We start from the raw sequence: 20,244 nt of genomic DNA, 5'->3' as shown, positions 1-20,244 counted from the left end.
CCATCCTCCTCTCTTTCCTTAAAAACAGTTCAATTACTCTGTCATACAGATTATCCGTGCGCTTCAGTTCCATCAAAAAGTCTCTTTCTATCGCCATCGAAGCTAATGCTGAAAGTTGAACCTGCCCTGTCGTATTTATGGCATGAGTTTTAATTTGCTTTAGGGCTGAAAATGTCCGCTCGACAGAAGCAGTGGACACGGGAATGGTCACCGCCAAATATACCAATGTGAACAGCCGCCCCATGCTCTCATTCAGATTTTTCTGATGAAGGAAGTCAAATAGATCAGTGGGAGATTTTCCTGCAAAATCATCCATGGCATACATTACAGTCAGTTCTGTTTTTAGCCGAGACAGTTAAAAAAAGTGCTCCGTGGCTCTTGTGTTAAACTGGAGAAGGCTGCATGCGGGAAATTTTTCTTGTATTCCTGAAACTTCTGGGGCTCGAGGAGCGTGACAAACATCAGGTTTTCGTTGTCTTGAAATCTGGTCTGTGTCTGGCAAATAATATTGTTCAGAATCCTGCCATGGAGTTGGCCGTAGTGCGCACTCAGACGCTCGGAGTGCTTGCGGTGCTTTCAGTGGCCTCGTAAAGTTCCTCATATCGGCTTCTATCCAATTAATGGGTCTGAATACGGTGACGTTGCCGTTCGCCTGCTAGAGGGCCCTACTGACACCAACTCAAATTCTGATTGGTTGAAGCAACAGGTTAATCGACATTTATTCTGTGTTAGAGTGCCTGCACAACGGATTATGAAGGCCTCTCTGCCTGGCAACAAATGATGGCTGAAATGTGATTGGTTAAATGCTTTAATACGAAAATACATGCCTGGAGGCAGCACAACCATCAGAAAAGCTATGAAAGGAAGCGGACAGACTATTTGGAATTATTTAATAAGTATTCATGGACAAAATATAATTAACATCAGTTTATGATTCAGATATTTTTACTTATGAATATGCTAAGCACAGTCTTTGACCTGCGAATAATTACCTTATATGGGCAGGCACTCAATTATGTGGGAGGCGTGATGATGTGACACGCAACTCCGCCTCCCACGGTCATTGAGCTGCAGTCTATTACAGTATATGGACGAATAAATAGGTTCCAGTTATGACCATTACGCGTAGAATTTCGAAATGAAACCTGCCCAACTTTTGTAAGTAAGCTGTAAGGAATGAGCCTGCCTAATTTCAGCCTTCTACCAGCAAGGTAAGTTGGAGAATTAGTGATGAGTGAGTGAGTGAGTCAGTCAGTCAGTGAGGGCTTTGCCTTTTATTAGTATAGATTTTGAGTCTTGATAATCTTTTGAAAATCTGCTAATGCTTTTCTAGGACTGCTGGCACAGAATTTTATACATCAGATATATACAGTACCACATCATCTGCATTAAATGATGTTTTTGGTTCAAGCCACTGAATTTCTCAACAAGGAAAAATTTTATTAGAAACATGTAAATAGCAAAATATGAACATAAATACAGGAGGAAAAGTTTGTTGAGTGTCCACTGCTGTACAGATGCAGATCAAGCACACGTCTGTCATGTGACATGTTTTGAGACAGTCAATGATGAACAGCCTCGTGTCACGATTGGGACAATAGAAGCTGTGGACACCAGGGATAATATGATTACATCTTACCTGAAAGAGGGGCCTGAGTTGCCTCGAAACCTTGCATTTTGTAATCTTTTTTAGTTAGCCAATAAAAGGTGTCATTCTGCTTGACTTCTCGTTGCATAGCAATACAATGAATACTTATGCAATCACAACTTTTCAGTTTGTACTTGTTTTTTAAGATATACTGGAGTGGGCTTTGCCCCCCGCTCACTTCGCTCGCCAACCTAAAGCCCCACACTGCACTACATGCCAGCCACTTTGTGTCTCTGCCACTCGTGTTGTGAAGAGGTGGGCTGTACGGTCCCCAAGGAAACGCGGTTTCTCCTCTGAAACCCCCTCTTAAACGGTGATACAATGGAAAATAAATACAGTTTTCTTTTTTTTACCTCCTCTTTGCTTGATCAGCCGCTGGCTTGCAGCTGCTGTCATACCGCGTGATCTGCATCTCGCGCGGAACTTCAAACATTTAATAACCAGTACAGCGGCTGTCCTTTTGTCTCGCTGCTTTGTCTCTCTTCCCCCCCAGACGTCCTGTGCTCCCGTACCAATGTTTTTGAAATCTTTTCGACATTCTACTTTGTCACCTACTCTTTGTCTTTTATTTCCGGCCCCGGCTGTAGTTAAATCTACAAAGTCTCATCTTGCAGGATGTGATAGTGTCTCTCTGAGAAAATCACGTCTCGTCTTCTACCAAGATTATATTTTTATAACAGAGAGGTGCAAGGTATTTTATTTTCCACTTCAACAATTTGGACTATATTGTCAAGTGCAATAAATAAAATCCAAATGAAAATCCATTTTAGTTCCAGATTGTAACATGATAAAACAAGACAAACTATTGGAGACGAATACTTTCACAAGGCACTGAACAGGAGTTATGTTCTCTGACGTCCACATGAAATGCTGTACTTTTCTCTGACATCACCCTCTGGTCTTTTGAAGGGGCCGTTATTTGTATCAGAGGTTCATGTGGGGTTCCTGACCTCACTACGTTACACGCAGATAGATAGATAGATAGATAGATAGATAGATAGATAGATAGATAGATAGATAGATAGATAGATAGATAGATAGATAGATAGATAGATAGATACTTTATTAATCCGAAGGGGAAATTCAAAGATGATTGGCAGGCTGTCCTGGTGATGGACGGCTCTGCCTAAAAGTGACTTTATCTGTGAAACTTTTGCTGTCTCCAGTTCTTTTATAATTACCGTATATACTCGTGTTTAAATTCTTCCACAGATAAGTCAGGACTTGATTTTACCATATAATTTCTGGTATTTTATAACATCGTTGTATAAATCGAATGTGGAAAACTTGTGCTATTGGTCCATGGGATTATGATATGCTAACGCCCACCTGAGAGAGTAACCACGGGACACACGGCCTTTCTTTTCTATGTATTGTGCCTACGTGACCACACAGTAATACCCGAACTATTCCGAAGTGACGTTTGCACCGTTTTGTGTTTTTTGTATCTCACTCCCTCATACAAATTTATCATAAGAGCATCCCTTATCTACGACGGGGCATTCGATCAGAAGAAAATATGAAGCTGGTTTTAAATTAAAAGTCGTTGAAATGGTGGAAGAAATTGGTAACTGTGGTGCTGCAACAAAATTTGATGATTCTGAGCAACTGGTGCGAGATTGGAAGAGGGAAGAAGATCACATTATTGATCGGCGTATAAGTCGGGGTCTGATTTTATGATCGATTTTTCGTGTTTCAAGACCCAACTTATACGCGAGTATATACAGTACTTCAAATAACCACTAAGTTATTTCTGCTAAATATAGAAAAATATTTATATGATTGAAGGAAAATACATAACATTTTGATTAATATGCAATTTTATTATTATCTCATGTATTTTCCTTCAAGCCAGCAGGCCAGAGTGATGAGGCCGTGATGGGCAATTTAGCCAGAACAGTAAACTCCCTACTCTTAATGAAGAATGCCCAGGGATCTGTTATGATGACAGAGAGTCAGGACCTCAGCTTTTTGTGTCATTCGATGCGTCTGAGATCTCAGATTTCTGATGTGAGATTGGAGGAGGCAAGAATATGTAAAAAAAAATAAAAATTAAGTGTCGCATTCTTGAACGGGCGTATAAGTCGGGATCTGATTTTATGATCAGTTTTTCAGGTTTCAAAACCTGACTTATACGCGAGTATATATGGTAAGTTGTATGATCAGGAGAGAATGTCCAGATGTAGTCCGGCTTTAAATTACTGGTCAAAGTGCACTTTCGATAATAAGAAAGGAGGAATGCAGATGTACTTGGATAGATTGCTTTCAAGAGTCTTTTATAGTTCACCAAAGTCATCTGTGCAAAAAATATCATTGCAACTTGCTTTTAAAATTGTCTAAAGATCCAAAATTATGATTTTATTAATCCTGGAGTGGAATGGATCCCCTTTTGTGGGTAGAAATGGGGTAGAATTTTGTTGGGAGTGGCTGGAAGCAGGATGAAGCGTTGGTGAGCACGGTCAGGAGTTGGACTGAAAAATCAAGGCCATGCAGACCGTTTGCACCTTCAGCGTGTCATAACCCTACACTAGTAGATTATATAACTTCACTGAAAAGGTCAGCCATGAATATTTCTCTCACACTCTTCAAGCTGCCACTAACCCATATAGTTCACACTGAGTCCAAAATTCCATATTTGTGATGCTCAGGTTTGTCCAATACAATACAATAAAATGTATTTTTGCATAGCCCAAAATCATACAAGGAGTACCACAATCGGCCCTGAGACAGCGCTGGGCCAGCCAGACTGATGAAAGGACCCTTCTGCCCATTGATTTCAGCGATCCTCCATTTATACCTTACGAGGGTACGATTCCTGAGTTTTGATTTGCCAGATTTTCCCCTGGAGACAAATAAAAGTTCTGTAAAGTTCTAATTGCATGACTAAATCTTTTGAGACAGTAACCCTAAGGTAACCATAAGCTTGTTTCTTTCCAGACAAGCCAAAGCCACCGCAAGGGAAGGTTGAGTTTCTCGAGCGGACAGGCAAGTGCATTAAGATGAAATGGAAGGCCCCTCGAGACAATGGCGGCAAACAGATCACCAACTTCATCATTGAGCGGCGGCTGGTCGGCAAAAAATCATGGATCAAAGTCGGGGAAGTGGACCACACCACCACTTGCTTCACTAATAACAAGGTAGAAGAAGGCCGGGCCTACCAGTTTCGGATCCGCGCTGTCAATGCTGAGGGCGTGAGTGACCCTCTTGAGACAGAGGAGGTCTTTGCTGGAGAACCCATAGGTAAGGACTGAGGTTATGGCTTCTAATGAACCGAATGGAACTATAAAGTGGTAGTCTAACCAGTGTAAAAATAATAATGGGAAAATATAAAGTGGGAAAGCAAATGAGGTTCACACTGGGTAATGATCTCAAAGGGAAGTATTAACCTTTTAAGAATATTATTAGAATGGGACAATGTGCTAATGTGATTTAATAGGGCTGGGCTATTGATTTAAAATTGAAATTGCGATTTAAAACAACACGATTAGCAAATTGTAAAGGCTGCAATTATTTATTTTTTTTAAAAAAAGATCTTATTTGAAGAAAAAGCATTAGAACATTCTGGATGAGAGCAGCCCATTCAGCCCAACAAAGCTCGCCAGTCCTGTCCACTTATTTCTTCCAAGAAAACATCAAGTCGAGTTTTGAAAGTCCCTAACGTCTTACTGTCTACCACACTACTTTAGAATTAGAATTAGAATTAGAATTAGAACAATCTAGACGAGAACAGGCCATTCAGCCCAACAAAGCTCGCCAGTCCTATCCACTTGCTTCCTCCAAGAAAACATCAAGTCGAGTTTTGAAAGTCCCTAACGTCTTACTGTCTACCACACTACTTGGTAACTTATTCCAAGTGTCTATCGTTCTTTGTGTAAAGAAAAACTTCCTAATGTTTGTGCGAAATTTACCCTTAACAAGTTTCCAACTGTGTCCCCGTGTTCTTGATGAGCTCATTTTAAAATACAAGTCTCGATCCACTGTACTAATTCCCTTCATAATTTTAAACACTTCAATCATGTCACCTCTTAATCTTCTTTTGCTTAAACTGTAAAGGCTCAGCTCTTTTAATCTTTCCTCATAATTCAACCCCTGTAGACCTGGAATCAGCCTAGTCGCTCTTCTCTGGACCTTTTCTAGTGCTGCTATGTCCTTTTGTAGCCTGGAGACCAAAACTGCACACAGTACTCAAGATGAGGCCTCACCAGTGCATTATAAAGGTTGAGCATAACCTCCTTGGACTTGTACTCCACAGATCGTGCTATATAACCTAACATTCTGTTAGCCTTCTTAATGGCTTCTGAACACTGTTTGGAAGTTGATAGCTTGGAGTCCACTATGACTCCTAAATCCTTCTCATAAGGTGTACTCTCGATTTTTCGACCGCCCATTGTGTATTCAAACCTAATATTTTTACTTCCTATGTGTAATACTTTACATTTACTGACATTAAATTTCATCTGCCACAAATCTGCCCAAGCCTGTATGCTATCCAAGTCCTTCTGTAATGATATAACGGATTCCAAATTATCTGCTAATCCACCTATCTTGGTATCATCTGCAAACTTAACCAGCTTGTTACTTATATTCCTATCTAAATCATTTATATATATTAAAAATAGCGGCCCTAGCACTGACCCCTGTGGAACACCACTCTTAACATCGGCCAGTTCTGATGAGGTTCCTCGCACCATCACCCTCTGCTTCCTGTGTCTGAGCCAATTCTGCACCCATCTAAAAACATCACCCTGAATTCCCACTTCTTTTAACTTGATGCCCAACCTCTCATGTGGCACCTTATCAAATGCTTTCTGAAAGTCCAGATAAATAATATCATAAGCTCCACTTTGATCGTATCCTTTTGTTGCCTCCTCATAGAATTCCAACATGTTAGTAAAACACGACCTCCCCTTCTGAACCCATGCTGACTGTTCAGAATAACTCCTGTCCTTGTCATGTGTTGCTCAATCTTATCCTTAATAATTCCTTCCATTAATTTTCCTGTGATGCTTGTTAAGCTTACTGGCCTATAGTTGCTTGGATCTGCCCTGTCACCCTTTTTATATAATGGGATGATATTTGCCATTTTCCAGTCCTTTGGAATCTCTCCAGTGCACAGTGACTTCCTAAAAATATGTGTCAAGGGTTTATATATGTACTCACTAGCCTCCTTAAGAACACGAGGATAAATATTATCTGGGCCTGGTGATTTGTTTGATTTCATCTTATTTAATCTGAGCAGCACTTCTCCCTCTACAATTTCCAAATCCCTCAGTACCTCCTTAGTAGTTGTGTTTACCTCTGGCAGGTTATCCACTTGCTCACTTGTAAACACCTCAGAAAAATGTAAGTTTAGGGCATCTGCTATTTCATTGTCTGTATCTTTTAATTCCCTTTACTATTCCTGATGAACTTGACCTCCTCCTTAACTGTTCTTTTACTACTAAAATACTGAAAGAATCTCTTGGGGTCTTCTTTCGCCTTATCTGCTATATTCCTCTCCAACTGTCTTTTAGCCTCTCTGATATCCTTCTTAATGGTTGCCCTCATTTTCTCATACGCTACGGTTCTCTTTGCAGTCATTAGTCTTATATGCCTTATACAGCAGTTTTTCCTTTGCAACTTCTTTTTAAATCTTTATTAATCCATCGTGGAGATTTTTTAGTTTCCTATTACTTCCAAATTTAGGTATGTATCTGTCCTGCATTACATGTAAAACATTTTAAACCTGTTCCACTGCTCCTCGACCGTCTCCACATTTAAAAGCTTATCCCAGTCTATCCTACTTAGACTTTGTCGCATCTGCTCAAAATTAGCCCTACTAAAGTTCAACTTAACAATTTTAGTCTTTGCATCTGTACTCTTACAAAATACTGAGAATTGTATTACATTATGGTCACTTGACCCTAGTGGTTCAATCACCTCTACACCCTCAATTCTATCCTGATTATTACAGAATACTAAATCCAGATAGGCTTCACCCCTTGTTGGTGCTTTAACATGCTGTGTTAAAAACAGTCGCGATTACTTCTAAAAACTCCTGCTCTTGTGCTCCTCCATCTGTAAGGTTATCCCAGTTAATATTTGGATAATTAAAGTCCCCATGACTATAATATCCCCTGTAAACTTGCCTTTTGATATTACTAAAAGATGTGTGTTGAAATTACTGTCTGAATTGGGTGGTCTATAACACACTCCTAAAATGAGACCTTTTCCCTAATATTTTCCAGGCGAAGCCACATGTCCTCACTAAGATGGGGCTCATCATCCAACTGAAGATGACTTACATTTAATTCCTGTTTGGCATAAACAGAAACCCCACCTCCTTTTCTGTTCTGTCTATCCTTCCTAAAAAATGTGTATCCCTCTATGTTACACTCATCCCCATCTTTGTTATTTAGCCAGGTTTCCGTTATTGCTATAATATCATAATTGTGCTCTGCTACATACAACTCCAACTCACTTACCTTATTTTTGATACTTCTAGCATTAAGGCAAGCTATTTTTAATGTGTTAATCCTTCTACCTTTACGTGTTTGCTTAAAATTTACATTACTATGCATTTTTATTTCTACACCATTGTTTGTTCTTCCATGTATAGATCTAAATCTGGCCTGTCCTAAACTCCCTGCCCCCATTCCCTAGTTTAAACAATCCTCGACTAGCCTACACATACGCCTCCCCAATACATTGGTGCCCCTCGGTTCAGATGTAACCCGTCACGGCGGAACAGGTCCCATCTGTTCCAAAAGGAGTCCCAATGCCCCATAAACCTATACCCTTCTACCCTGCACCAAGATTTGAGCCGCGTTAAGCCTTCTAATCTCCTCAATCTTACCTGGACTGGCGCGTGGCACAGGCAGAACTTCGGAGAAGACTACCTTGTCAGTTCTGCTCCTCAGCTTGGTACCTAACTCTTTGAATTTGGATCGCAGAACTGACAGACTACCCTTATGTATGTCATTTGTTCCAACGTGGACAATGACAACTGGATCCACCCGCTCTGGCCAAGAGCCTATCCACCCTTCCAGGAGGTCTCCCACCTGTGCTCCCGGAAGGCAACACACCGTCTGAGACTCTCTCTCTCTGGAGCACACCTGCGCTTCAATCCCCCTAATGATTGAGTCCCCAACTATCACTACCTCTCTCTTTTTGGGAACTGGTTTTGAGGTGGCCCGTTGGGGCTCCTCAACCCTGCCTACCACCTCAGAATTATCAGAGTCACCGTCCAGCTCCGCCAGGACATGATAACGGTTAGACACTTCTAATTCTGGGGTTGATGCCCCCGGACAGTGTGCACCCTTTACCTTACGCCTTGCGACCGTGACCCACCTATTCCTACCTGTCTGGTCTGGAATCTCCTCAGCGCCACCTTAGGGGTGCACACTATCTCTAAAGGACACCTGGGCCAAGTCCGCCAATTCTCTATTACAACGCAGGTCAGCCAACTCCTCCTCCAGTTCAGCGACCCTGAGCTCGAGGTGCTGGATCAGCTGGCATCTCTTGCAGATGTAGCCCTCATAGACAACTGGCTCTTCCAAACCATCATCTAAAAGTCCAACATCCAACAGGACTTGCATTGCACTGGCCTCATTATTAAAATTTGATTTGGGATTACTAAGCTGCCTTAACTATATATTTTTTTTTTTCTTAAAATTAAATTTCTTCTTAACAAATGGAAACACTAAGATCTGCTACAGATATTTTACACCTTTTCCCCTTAAGCTCCTGTACTGTTCTCCCTCTCAGCTGCCTGCTGTTTGCCTTTCTATGAGGTTAACTTTACTTTTCTCTGTCTCTTCTAGCTTTGCGCTCTTCTTACTTATAAGCTCTTCACTCGCACTGTTTGTATTCCCCCGTATTAATGAACCAATACGCTGTCGCCCACTTAACTGTTCTGCCTCTGGACGCTAAGGACTGTTTAATCTAAAATAAACAAATAAATAAAACTTTACTACCTTATTTGCTCCTTGTGCCTGAACGGTGTCTTAACGCAGGCCGCTTACCTGCGCACTACTGAGTTTCCACCTTTTACTGCTTTGAAGTCAGCCGCGGCCTTTTTTTCTTTTCCTTTAAACTAAGGAATCGCTGTTACGACGACGCGGTTATTTATTTACAAATGCCGATATCAGTTACTGCTGCTTTCTACCCTGCCGCCTCGATGCTAATTCAAATACAGATAACAAGAAAAAGAACAAGTACAAATAACTTTTCCAAGCGCACTTCCAAACACCCAGCTACTTTTGCTCTTGTGCGGGCGAAAAAAGCAAAAAAAAACCCTTCTAAAGGGAAAAAGCTTTAAAATTCCCACACGGTTCCTTAGAGGCAACCAAAACCCGAGTTTTTAAGAGCAAAATGTATTTTTTTAATGTAAATCTCACACCACAGAACAAACCAACACTCTCAACAGACTCTAGCGTTTGCAAAGCACACGTCAGCACAAAGCACACGTGACTCTCAGCCAACTACTTGGTAGTTTATTAAAAAAATGTCAATGATTCTTTGTGTAAAGAAAAACTTTCTAATGTTTGTGTGAAATTTCCCCTTAACAAGTTTTCAAGTGTGTCCTGGTGTTCTTGATGAACTCATTTTAAAGTCACCGTCTCGATCCACTGCACTAATTCCCTTCATAATTTTAAACTCTTCCAATCAGGTCTCCTCTTAATCTCCTTCTCTTTAAACTGTAAAGGCTCAGCTCTTTTAATCTTTCTTCATAGTTCATCCCATGTAGCCCTGGAATGAGCCTAGTCGCTCTTCTAAGGACCTTTTCTTGTGCTGCTATGTCCTTTTTGTAGCCTGGAGACCCAAAACTGCACCCAGTACTCCAGATGAGGCCTCACCAGTGTGTTATAAAGCTTGAGCCTCACCTCCTGTGACTTGTCCTCCACACATCAAGGCGCTATATAACCTGACATCCTGTTAGTCTTCTTAATGGCTTCTGAACGCTGTCGGGAAGTCGATAGCTTAGAGTTTACTACGACTCCTAGATCCTTCTCATAAGGTGGATTCTCGATTTTCCTCACCTCACATTTTTTCTTCCTACATGTAATTCTTTACATTTACTGACATTCAGTTTCATCTGCCACCAATCTGTGCAATCCTGTGTGCTGTCCAAGTCCTTCTGTGACGATATAACAGATTCCACATTATCTGCTAATCCACTGTGAAAATGACCCGTCTTGACACACACAGAAAGGTTTGGGGCAGCCACCTGTATACTTAAAGCCTGGTGTGCAAAAAGGCAAAAATAAGTTGCACAGATGTGTACAGAGTTGAGTCCAAAACAAAACTGAAGTTAGTGAGGAAGTTGATTTGTATTTAAGGCAGGCAGGTGGAAGTGATGTTCCTGCGGCCAGAACCGGAATTTGCGTCATCGGGCCTGAATCAGGCAGAATTTCCCATGTCCGGTCTGCAGGGATAAAAGAGGAAGGTTTAGTGCACCCCACCACCCCCTGGCCTGGTGTGGAATTACCTTCTTTTGGTCCATTTAGCTGCCTCCCATGTGCACGTGTGTGACACCACCTACCTTGGTATCATCAGCAAACTTAACCAGCTTGTTACTTATATTCCTATCTAAATCATTTCTATATATTAAAAATAGCAGCAGCCCTAGCACTGACCCCTGTGGAACACCACTCTTAACATTGGCCAATTAAGCTGACATTCGATTGGAAAAGAACAGTTGTCTTAATTTTACCTGCACTGATTTTGGCATCGTGTTACTCCAAACGCACTGTGCAAAGTTGCAGGATTTTGATTGTCATTTTCATCATTTTGAATGGTTAGCTTGTGTTCTTCATTAGTAAAACTTCAAAAAAAATTAATTTTTTTTTTGACCTATTGCTGTGCTTATTGATTCTCAAGTCAGACCCATCACCGAGGTTGGGCCTCAGGCACTGTGCCCATCCAAACAGGCCATCCATTAATCATTTTTTAATGAGGAAAAAGTACTCATTCTCATAAAATGTACACACTCTATGCACTTGTAGATCCACAAAGAACCAAACAGGTGATTTTTTGACTGCCATATGCCCTTTAAGCAAGTGTGGGCAGTATCTCCATATTTCCTTCAGCAGTAGGTTGCGTGTATGTCCACTGTCACCAATGTGGGCTGTTAATAATTACAAAGCATAGAGCATCAACTTAACACAAAATTACATCATAGATATTCCAAAATGCCAGACAATGACCCTGCTATTTAATTACATGACTATCTACCTGATATTTTACTGGAAAGTCCTCATGTTGATAAGAGAATTCCGCTATCTAATGATGCCAAACAGAGTTGAATGAATAACATGTGCCAAGGTTGATCACTGTAGATGGCCTGCATGGGCAGATACTGGCAGAGCTCTGTGTTTAGCTGCGAGTGGGTGTGTGTCGTGCAGCCGCCACTTTATCTCTTTTGCTTTGCACATATGTGCTGTTGGGCTTGGTGAGGTCCAATGTGCTATTAATAAGTTTTCTTTCTTTTTAATTTTCTTCCTATGTACAGTTGTGCTTGAAAGTTTGTGAACCCTTTAGAATTTTCTATATTTCTGCATAAATATGACCTAAAACATCATCAGATTTTCACTCAAGTCCTAAAAGTAGATAAAGAGAAGCCAGTTAAACAAATGAGACAAAAATATTATACTTGGTCATTTATTTATTGAGGAAAATGATCGAATATTACATATTTGTGAGTGGCAAAAGTATGTGAACCTCACGGATGATCAGTTAGTTTGAAGGTGAAATTCAAGTCCGGTGTTTTCAATCAATGGGATGCCAATCAGGTGTGAGTGGGCACCCTGTGTTATTTAAAGAACAGGATCTATCAAAGTCTGCTCTTCACAACACGCGTTTGTGGAAGTGTATCACGGCACGAACAAAGGAGATTTATGAGGACCTCACAAAAAGAGTTGTTGATGCTCATCAGGCTGGTAAAGGTTACAAAACCATCTCTAAAGAGTTTGGACCCCACCAATCTATAGTCAGACAGATTGTGTACAAATGGAGGAAATTCAAGACCAGGAGTGGTCGACCAACAAAGATCACTCCAAGAGCAAGGCGTGTAATAGTCGGCGAGGTCACAAAGGACCCCAGGGGAACTTCTAAGCAACTGAAGGCCTCTCTCACATTGGCTAATGTTCATGTTCATGAGTCCACCATCAAGAGAACACTCAACAACAATGGTGTGCATGGCAGGGTTGCAAGGAGAAAACCACTGCTCTCCAAAAAAAACATTGCTGCTCGTCTGCAGTTTGCTAAAGATCACGTGGACAAACCAGAAGGCTATTGGAAGAATGTTTTGTGGACGGATGAGACCAAAATAGAACTTTTTGGTTTAAATGAAAAGCATTATGTTTGAAGAACACTGCATTCCAGCATAAGAACCTCATCCCATGTGTGAAACATGGTGGTGGTAGTATCATGGTTTGGGCCTGTTGTGCTGCATCTGGGCCAGGAGGCTTGCCTTCATTGATGGAACAATGAACTCTGAATTATATTGGAGAATTCTAAAGGAAAATGTCAGGACATCTGTCCATGAACTGAATCTCAAGAGAAGGTGGGTCATGCAGCAAGACAACGACGCTAAGCACACAAGTTGTTCTACCAAAGAATGGTTAAAGAAGAATAAAGTGAATGTTTTGGAATGGCCAAGTTAAAGTCCTGACGTTAATCCAATCGAAATGTTGTGGAAGGACCTGAAGTGAGCAGTTCATGTGAGGAAACCCACCAACATCCCATAGCTGAAGATGTTCTGTACGGAGGAATAGGCTCAAATTCCTCCAAGTTGGTGTGCAGGAATGAGCAAAAGTTACCGGAAACGTTTAGTTGCAGTTATTGGGGGGTCACACCAGATACTGAAAGCAAAGCTTCACATACTTTTGCCACTCACAAATATGTAATATTCAATAATTTTCCTCAATAAATAAATGACCAAGTATAATATTTTTGTCTCATTTGTTTAACTGGTTTCTCTTTATCTTCTCTTTAGGACTTGAGTGAAAATCTGATAGATAGATAGATAGATAGATAGATAGATAGATAGATAGATAGATAGATAGATAGATAGATAGATAGATAGATAGATACTTTATTAATCCCAAGGGGATGAAGTTTTAGGTCATATTTATGCAGAAATATAGAAAATTCTAAAGGGTTCACAAACTTTCAAGCACCACTGTAGTTATTCTGGTATGCATTCAGACCAAAGTATGTCTGTATAATTATTTACTTACTTTCTTATCTACCTATTTATGTATTTATTTATTTAGAGTTTCTGTAAAAGGCCAAATTTCCCCCTTGGGACAAACAAAGTGCTGTTGGGCTTGGTGAGATCCAATGTGCTATCAATAAGTCTGTAGCACTCGATTAATATTCTGAAGCATGCAATGCATTTATTAACTGGTTTAATTATCATTTTGGAGGCATCGGCTTAATACTCGGCTGAGCACAAGGTCGGCTCTAATACAGTGGCAGATGCTACCCATTTAAGAGTTAAGATCTGGTTTCTTTTCATCGTGGGTCTATATTGTGTCTTTTCTGAAATTCTATTGCTGTTTGCCTTTTAGATTTTGTCTTATGGAGATACAGAAACTGCACTTTAACAATGTATTTAAAACATATTTAATGGCTATTGTTTAGTAATATTCCTCTTTGCCAAATAATCAAGCATCACGTCTGGCTCTCTGAGACTAGTCCTGTAGTCCTGTAAGTTTTGTATACACCACCCTCTAGGTGTCGGGGGGAACATTACAGTTAAACTCATTAACACTTATTCTTGTGCCTTGTTTAAGTTCAAATATGTTGTCAGGTGTTGCCAATTGCAGAAGATTTGATGATATTGACCTTGGGAGATATCGTCAAATGGGCTTGTTAGCCCAAAATGTTAATTTCCATAGTAACATTTTATACCAAGGGAGTATTTTGCTGTTGTGGATTTGTTTTGTCAACTCCTTGGCACTGCAGAGCCCTCCAATTCACACGTTTTGTTTGTTTTTACTACATGCAGAACATTTCTTAATAAATATTAGATAAGTATACAGAAAATTGCAGTCTAATGCGTTTTTCTGTTTCTTCACAATATTGATTAAGGTAACTCAGCCCATTGTTTTGATAGAATATTCTTATCATGACCGCATAAAAATAAATAACAATAACTGTGTGCCATTTCAGATCCTCCAGGTATGGCATCCCAGCCACAGGTCGCGGACGTGTCCAAAGAGGCAGTAACTGTGACCTGGAGCCCACCTTCACAAGATGGAGGGGCTGCAGTAATGGGCTACATTATAGAGAGAAGAAAGAAAGGCAGCAACATCTGGGTCCCAGTTAACAAGGAGCTGGTGCAAGGTATGTGCTTGAGATGAACACAAGATCCATCTTTAGTTAGTACCGGTGGGCTGTGTTTCCTCAGGAAAGGCCCAGTGGATTTAGTGGATTTATTATCTGTCTATTATATAGCACCTTTTCTATCTATCTATCTATCTATCTATCTATCTATCTATCTATCTATCTATCTATCTATCTATCTATCTATCTATCTATCTATCTATCTGTCTATCTATCTATCTATCTGTTATATAGTGTCTTTCCTATCTATGTATTTATTTATCTATATAGCACAACTCTCACTGTCAGTACATTTTAAATATTCAAAAGTGAACAATAAGAACAGGAAATGTTTGATAGCTATCACTGGATAGCGACTAGAATTAAATGCAAAATTAAAGATTAATATACACGGAACTTGGAAAGTAATAAACAGGAATAAAATTTACAAGCACACCATAAAATACACATTTCTGAGAGGCAATAAATAAGATATTGCAGCGTCTTACTGGGATGAGTGCTGAAGCAGCCTCAGTTCAGGTGGTGTCACCTTGGTGTGCTTTTCTGGCACTGTGCAGTGTGTTGTTGTTGTTGCCATCTTGTCACTGCATCGTAGGCGCCATTTATGGGGTCACAAGGGCATCTCTGCCCACCCCATTCAAAAGCTGAGGATTCAATTAAACCTCCACCCAAATCCTGAAACAATGATAGCGAAAAGTCACAATGGCAGACTTGAGTTGAAACTCCATACCAGATGTTGCTACAGCCTACTGAGAGTTCCCTTCAGTTACAACTATCTCAGGTCTGTTTTGCTTTGTTTTTTTTGACGGTTCAAATTTATTTTGCAAGTAATTGAAATCTGCTATGACTGTGTCCTAATATTTCTCCTGAATTTTCAAAATTAATAGCAATTCATCTGACAGATAAAACCTACTAGACAATCATACATTATATGGTCAAAAGTATGTGGACAGCCCTCCAAATTATTGAGTTCAGATGTTTAATTGTTGACAGGCACATCAAATCAATGGAAGATTATTTATGCCAAAATTAACTGCTTTCCAACATGTTAACTCAGTTTAAAGGCAATACATATGTACATTTAATTAAGTGGGACATTTAATTTTTTTTTAATTTAACCTTGTCTTAATTAAAAATATATCCGCCAAAATTATCAATTGCTTTCCACAACGGCACACAATTTCCGTGTCAGTTTAAATTGCAATACAAAATGTATATATTGTAAGAAATTACAAAGGATACTCATAAAGGGTCTGGGGCACCCGAAGACAAACCCTGTATATTATAAAAAGCACAAAAAGCAAAAAAGAAACGCTTATTAACGTTAATTTGAGACTAGTCCTGTTGAATAGGTCAAGTCTGCTCTGAGATGGCGGAGGTTCCATTTAAGTTGGTTTCTGGGAGGATGAGGCAGATACAGGTGGGCTGACCCCAGAAGTGACGTCATAGATGGTGGTACGTCAATCTTCCTTTCTGCGGAGGGGAAAGAAGAAGAAATACAGTTTTTGCTTAGCGCCCTGGGGTGGTCCCGGGTAATACTGTCATTATTCCACCCTGTAAGTCGTTCCCCAAGCACACATGTGTGATGGCAGTATATATATATATATATATATATAGGGCGGCACGGTGGCGCAGTGGTAGCGCTGCTGCCTCGCAGTTAGGAGATCCGGGTTCGCTTTCCGGGTCCTCCCTGCGTGGAGTTTGCATGTTCTCCCCGTGTCTGCTCTGGTTTCCTCCGGGCGCTCCGGTTTCCTCCCACAGTCCAAAGACATGCAGGTTAGGTGGATTGGCGACTCTAAATTGGCCCTGGTGTGTGCTTGGTGTGTGGGTGTGTTTGTGTGTGTCCTGCGGTGGGTTGGCACCCTGCCCAGGATTGGTTCCTGCCTTGTGCCCTGTGTTGGCTGGGATTGGCTCCGGCAGACCCCCGTGACCCTGTATTCGGATTCAGCGGGTTAGAAAATGGATGGATGGATATATATATATATATGTATATACTAGCCTTCCCCCATGGCTCCACCCATGTACTAGTGAAACAGGACAGTGAGCAGGGCCTTGTCCAGCTCCCCACTCCTGACAGCACGCTCCCCCCCCCACCTTGGCCTGCAGCCTCTGCCTCGGATTAGCACGAATATATCGCTCATGCAAGCGAACTATGATACTTAACGCAATGAGAGAAGTCACAAAAATCCACCAGAATGTTTAAACAAATTATAGAAAAAAATCCGATCTAAATCCGTTAAGTAGTTCTCTCGTTCGTGAGCTAAGCAGATGTAAGGAATGCCCGAGGCTGGCACGTGAGTGAGGAGGGCCCCGCCCCCTCCCCTCAGCCCGCTGCGTGTCTCTCGGATTTGCGCTAATAAATCAGTACCGAAAGTGAACTATGATACATAGTGAGATGAGAGAAGTCGCAAAATCAACTGGAATGTTCAAACAAATTATTGAAAAAAAAAAAGCCCAATCTAAATCCATTAAGTAGTTCTCTCGTGAAAAGCAGACAGACAGACAGATGTTGGATTTTATATATACAGTCCACCCCCAAAATTCGCAGGGGTTACGTTCCTAGAGCACCTGCGAATTGTGAAAAACCGTGACTTTTTGATGTGGTTAAAAAATGCCTTTTAAATGCCTATTTTTATAGTTTAAACCCTAAATACAGTACGCCCCCTAAGCACTTTAATTATGTTGAAACTCAGCTTAATGCATTAATACATTACTAAAAAAATTATCTTAATACTTTACCTAAAAACAATGTAAAGGTAAACCCGTATACTGTACAGTGCTGTACTGCTATGTCTCCCGCGGTGCTAGAATGTAAAATACCGATGTTACCGCTCTATGTACTGTAATTCATGCAAGCGTGTTTTCTTTAGTATGCACTGTCGTTCTCTTTGTTATAAGTTGAGTAAATACATAATAATTTCATTTAATTTAAATACAGTAAAATGTACGGGTACTCACCAATGATGAATGATATTGATGATGATGATGAAGTAGCTGTGCGGTACGATGTAGAGGATTTAAAACTCCTCAGGTGGCTCCTCTTCTTCAGGCGCTTCAGGAGGAGTCGTACATTTGGACGGGTCTTCTTCTGGTGGGGTTTCGTGCTGGCTTTGCTTTATAGGTTTCGGAAATATTGTGATGGGAAGTTGCTACATTGTCTCCTGTAGCGGACTGCTGGTACAATTTCCATGCTTTCTCACGGATGATGTTACCGTCCAAGGGGATGTTCTTCTTCCTGCAGTCAGTGATCCACAACGCCAAGGGAGATTCCATCCTGATGATATTTTTATTCCTTACGGTCGTTACCTTTTTGGCACTACCACAGAAGCTTACAGATACGGTACTACGGATCGCTGCTTCGTTCTTCTGTATGTAGTGTACGATGATTTCATTAATACCATAGTGGCGCACTACTGCAGCATTCATTTTTAGTTCCCAGAGCAAATCCAGTAGTTCAACCTTCTCCTGGAGTGTTTTAAACTTCTTCTTGCGCTGAGGCTCAGTGCCAGAAGCCTTAGAAGGTGCACGGCGATTCTGCGACATCTTGTGCATTTAGGAAGAACAAAATGAATACAATAACAAAATGGAAAACAGCAGGACACTCAGCTGTAGTCGCGTCACAAAGCAGCAGTCAATCATCAGCAAGAAGAAATGCATAACGCTCTCGCATTGGCTACTTTCACCATCTCAAACCGCGTTTCCCTCAGCGGTTGCTTCCTGTTCTCTCTACAGCACAGTGTTGCCACGAAAAAAGCCATAAAAAATTGTGGAGGATATTTGCACTTTCCATCAACAATATAATTAATAGTTAGGTTCTAAAAATCTGTGAATGACTAAGTCCACGAACCCTGAACCGCGACTTTGCGGGGGTCTACTGTAGACATACAGTATATATAAATATTATATACAAGAACATAACAAGAGTACATTTTTTCAGTGAGACCTTAAACATACTTTTCTCTGTTTCAGTAATCGCTCCACTAACCATATTGACTAAAGTTATTTTCGCTGCTATGTTTAGAAGTGTTACTCCTCCTAACCTAACTGCTGACGCCCCTTGTCCCACCTTTTGGCGCTGATTGGCCATTTGATTACATTTCGTGTTGGCACATTTAAAGCATCGTCTTTAATTTAAATGCAATGCACAGAGAGCTACTCCTAAGCAAACTTCAACACATTTTCTTTTCCTTTAGGTATGACACACAATCAATGGACATGAATAAAAATGCAGTACAGTTTTGCATTGAATTTTAAACTGACTGATGTAGTAAAAAACAATCAATCATTTGGTTGATATGTTTTCAAATTATGAAACGATAAAACTAAGGGCTGCATGGTGGCACAGGGGTGGCGCTGCTGCCTTACAGTACCCTCAGGGTTCATGTCATGGGTTCCCCATGTGTGGAGATTGCATGTTCTTCCTGAGTCTGTGTGGATTTCCTCCTCGAGCTCAGGTTTCCTCCCACGGTTCAAAGACATGCAGGTTAGGTGGACTGGTGACTCTAAATTAGCCCGTGTGTGTTTGTCATGCCATGGACTGGGTTTGTTCCTGACTTGTGCCCAATGCTAACTGGAATTCACTCCAATTACCCTAGTCTGGATTAAGCAGGTTAGATGTGATGCTAATAAAATGCCAAAATTAAACACGTCATGTCCATATACGTAAAATTTCAATCGAGTTAACACGTTGGGTTGCATTTAATTTTGGCTCAAATACTCTTCCATATTTACTAATTTATTGTAATACAATGGTTTTAATATAAATGAATATTTTGCAGAAAACTTGATCCCTCCCATTTAAACTTTCTAGCAGGTTTTGAGTTTGAAGTCACTTTTAGTTCTCGTTCTTTCTTTCTGTCTTTAGATACCAAGTATAAAGTGGAAGGTCTCGTCGAAGATATGGAATACGAGTTTCGAGTCACTGCAGTCAACAGGGCTGGCCCTGGCACACCAAGTTCAGCATCCAACTCAGTCTTTGCCAAGGACCCTATCCGTAAGTTTTCTGTTTTTTTGGCTGGCATTCCTCAAAAAGTTGGCTGGGTGGTCAGGCATGCGGCACTTCAGTGGGCCTGTAGATGTAAGATTACTTCAAGGAATCCCGTCAGATCTCGGTGTATAAAGGACCAGGCCGAAATCCTCTTCTGAAAGCACGCGATCTCCCATTCTTCAGATGTCACTGCCTTAAAAATTGCCAAGCGTCTCTAATGTAAAACATGACATGGGCTCAGAAATACTTCGAAAAAACGCTTGTCAGTCAGCACCAT

At 40.8% G+C, this 20,244-nt stretch overlaps 1 protein-coding gene across 1 annotated transcript in view; it reads left to right on the top strand.

Annotated features, from left to right (window-relative positions):
* Positions 1-20,244, top strand: part of LOC120515370 (immunoglobulin superfamily member 22-like) — a 185,009-nt gene that overhangs the window by 111,016 nt on the left and 53,749 nt on the right. Inside the window, 3 exon segments of the mRNA XM_039736264.1 lie at positions 4,586-4,888; positions 14,807-14,980; positions 19,845-19,973. Of these exon segments, the coding sequence (XP_039592198.1) occupies positions 4,586-4,888; positions 14,807-14,980; positions 19,845-19,973 (606 nt within the window).

This window comes from Polypterus senegalus, chromosome 1 (assembly GCF_016835505.1).
Source record: "Polypterus senegalus isolate Bchr_013 chromosome 1, ASM1683550v1, whole genome shotgun sequence".
In the NCBI taxonomy this organism is placed as follows: domain Eukaryota; kingdom Metazoa; phylum Chordata; class Cladistia; order Polypteriformes; family Polypteridae; genus Polypterus; species Polypterus senegalus.
Note: the sequence above shows the minus strand (reverse complement) of the source record. Positions and strands in the feature narration are given on the sequence as shown.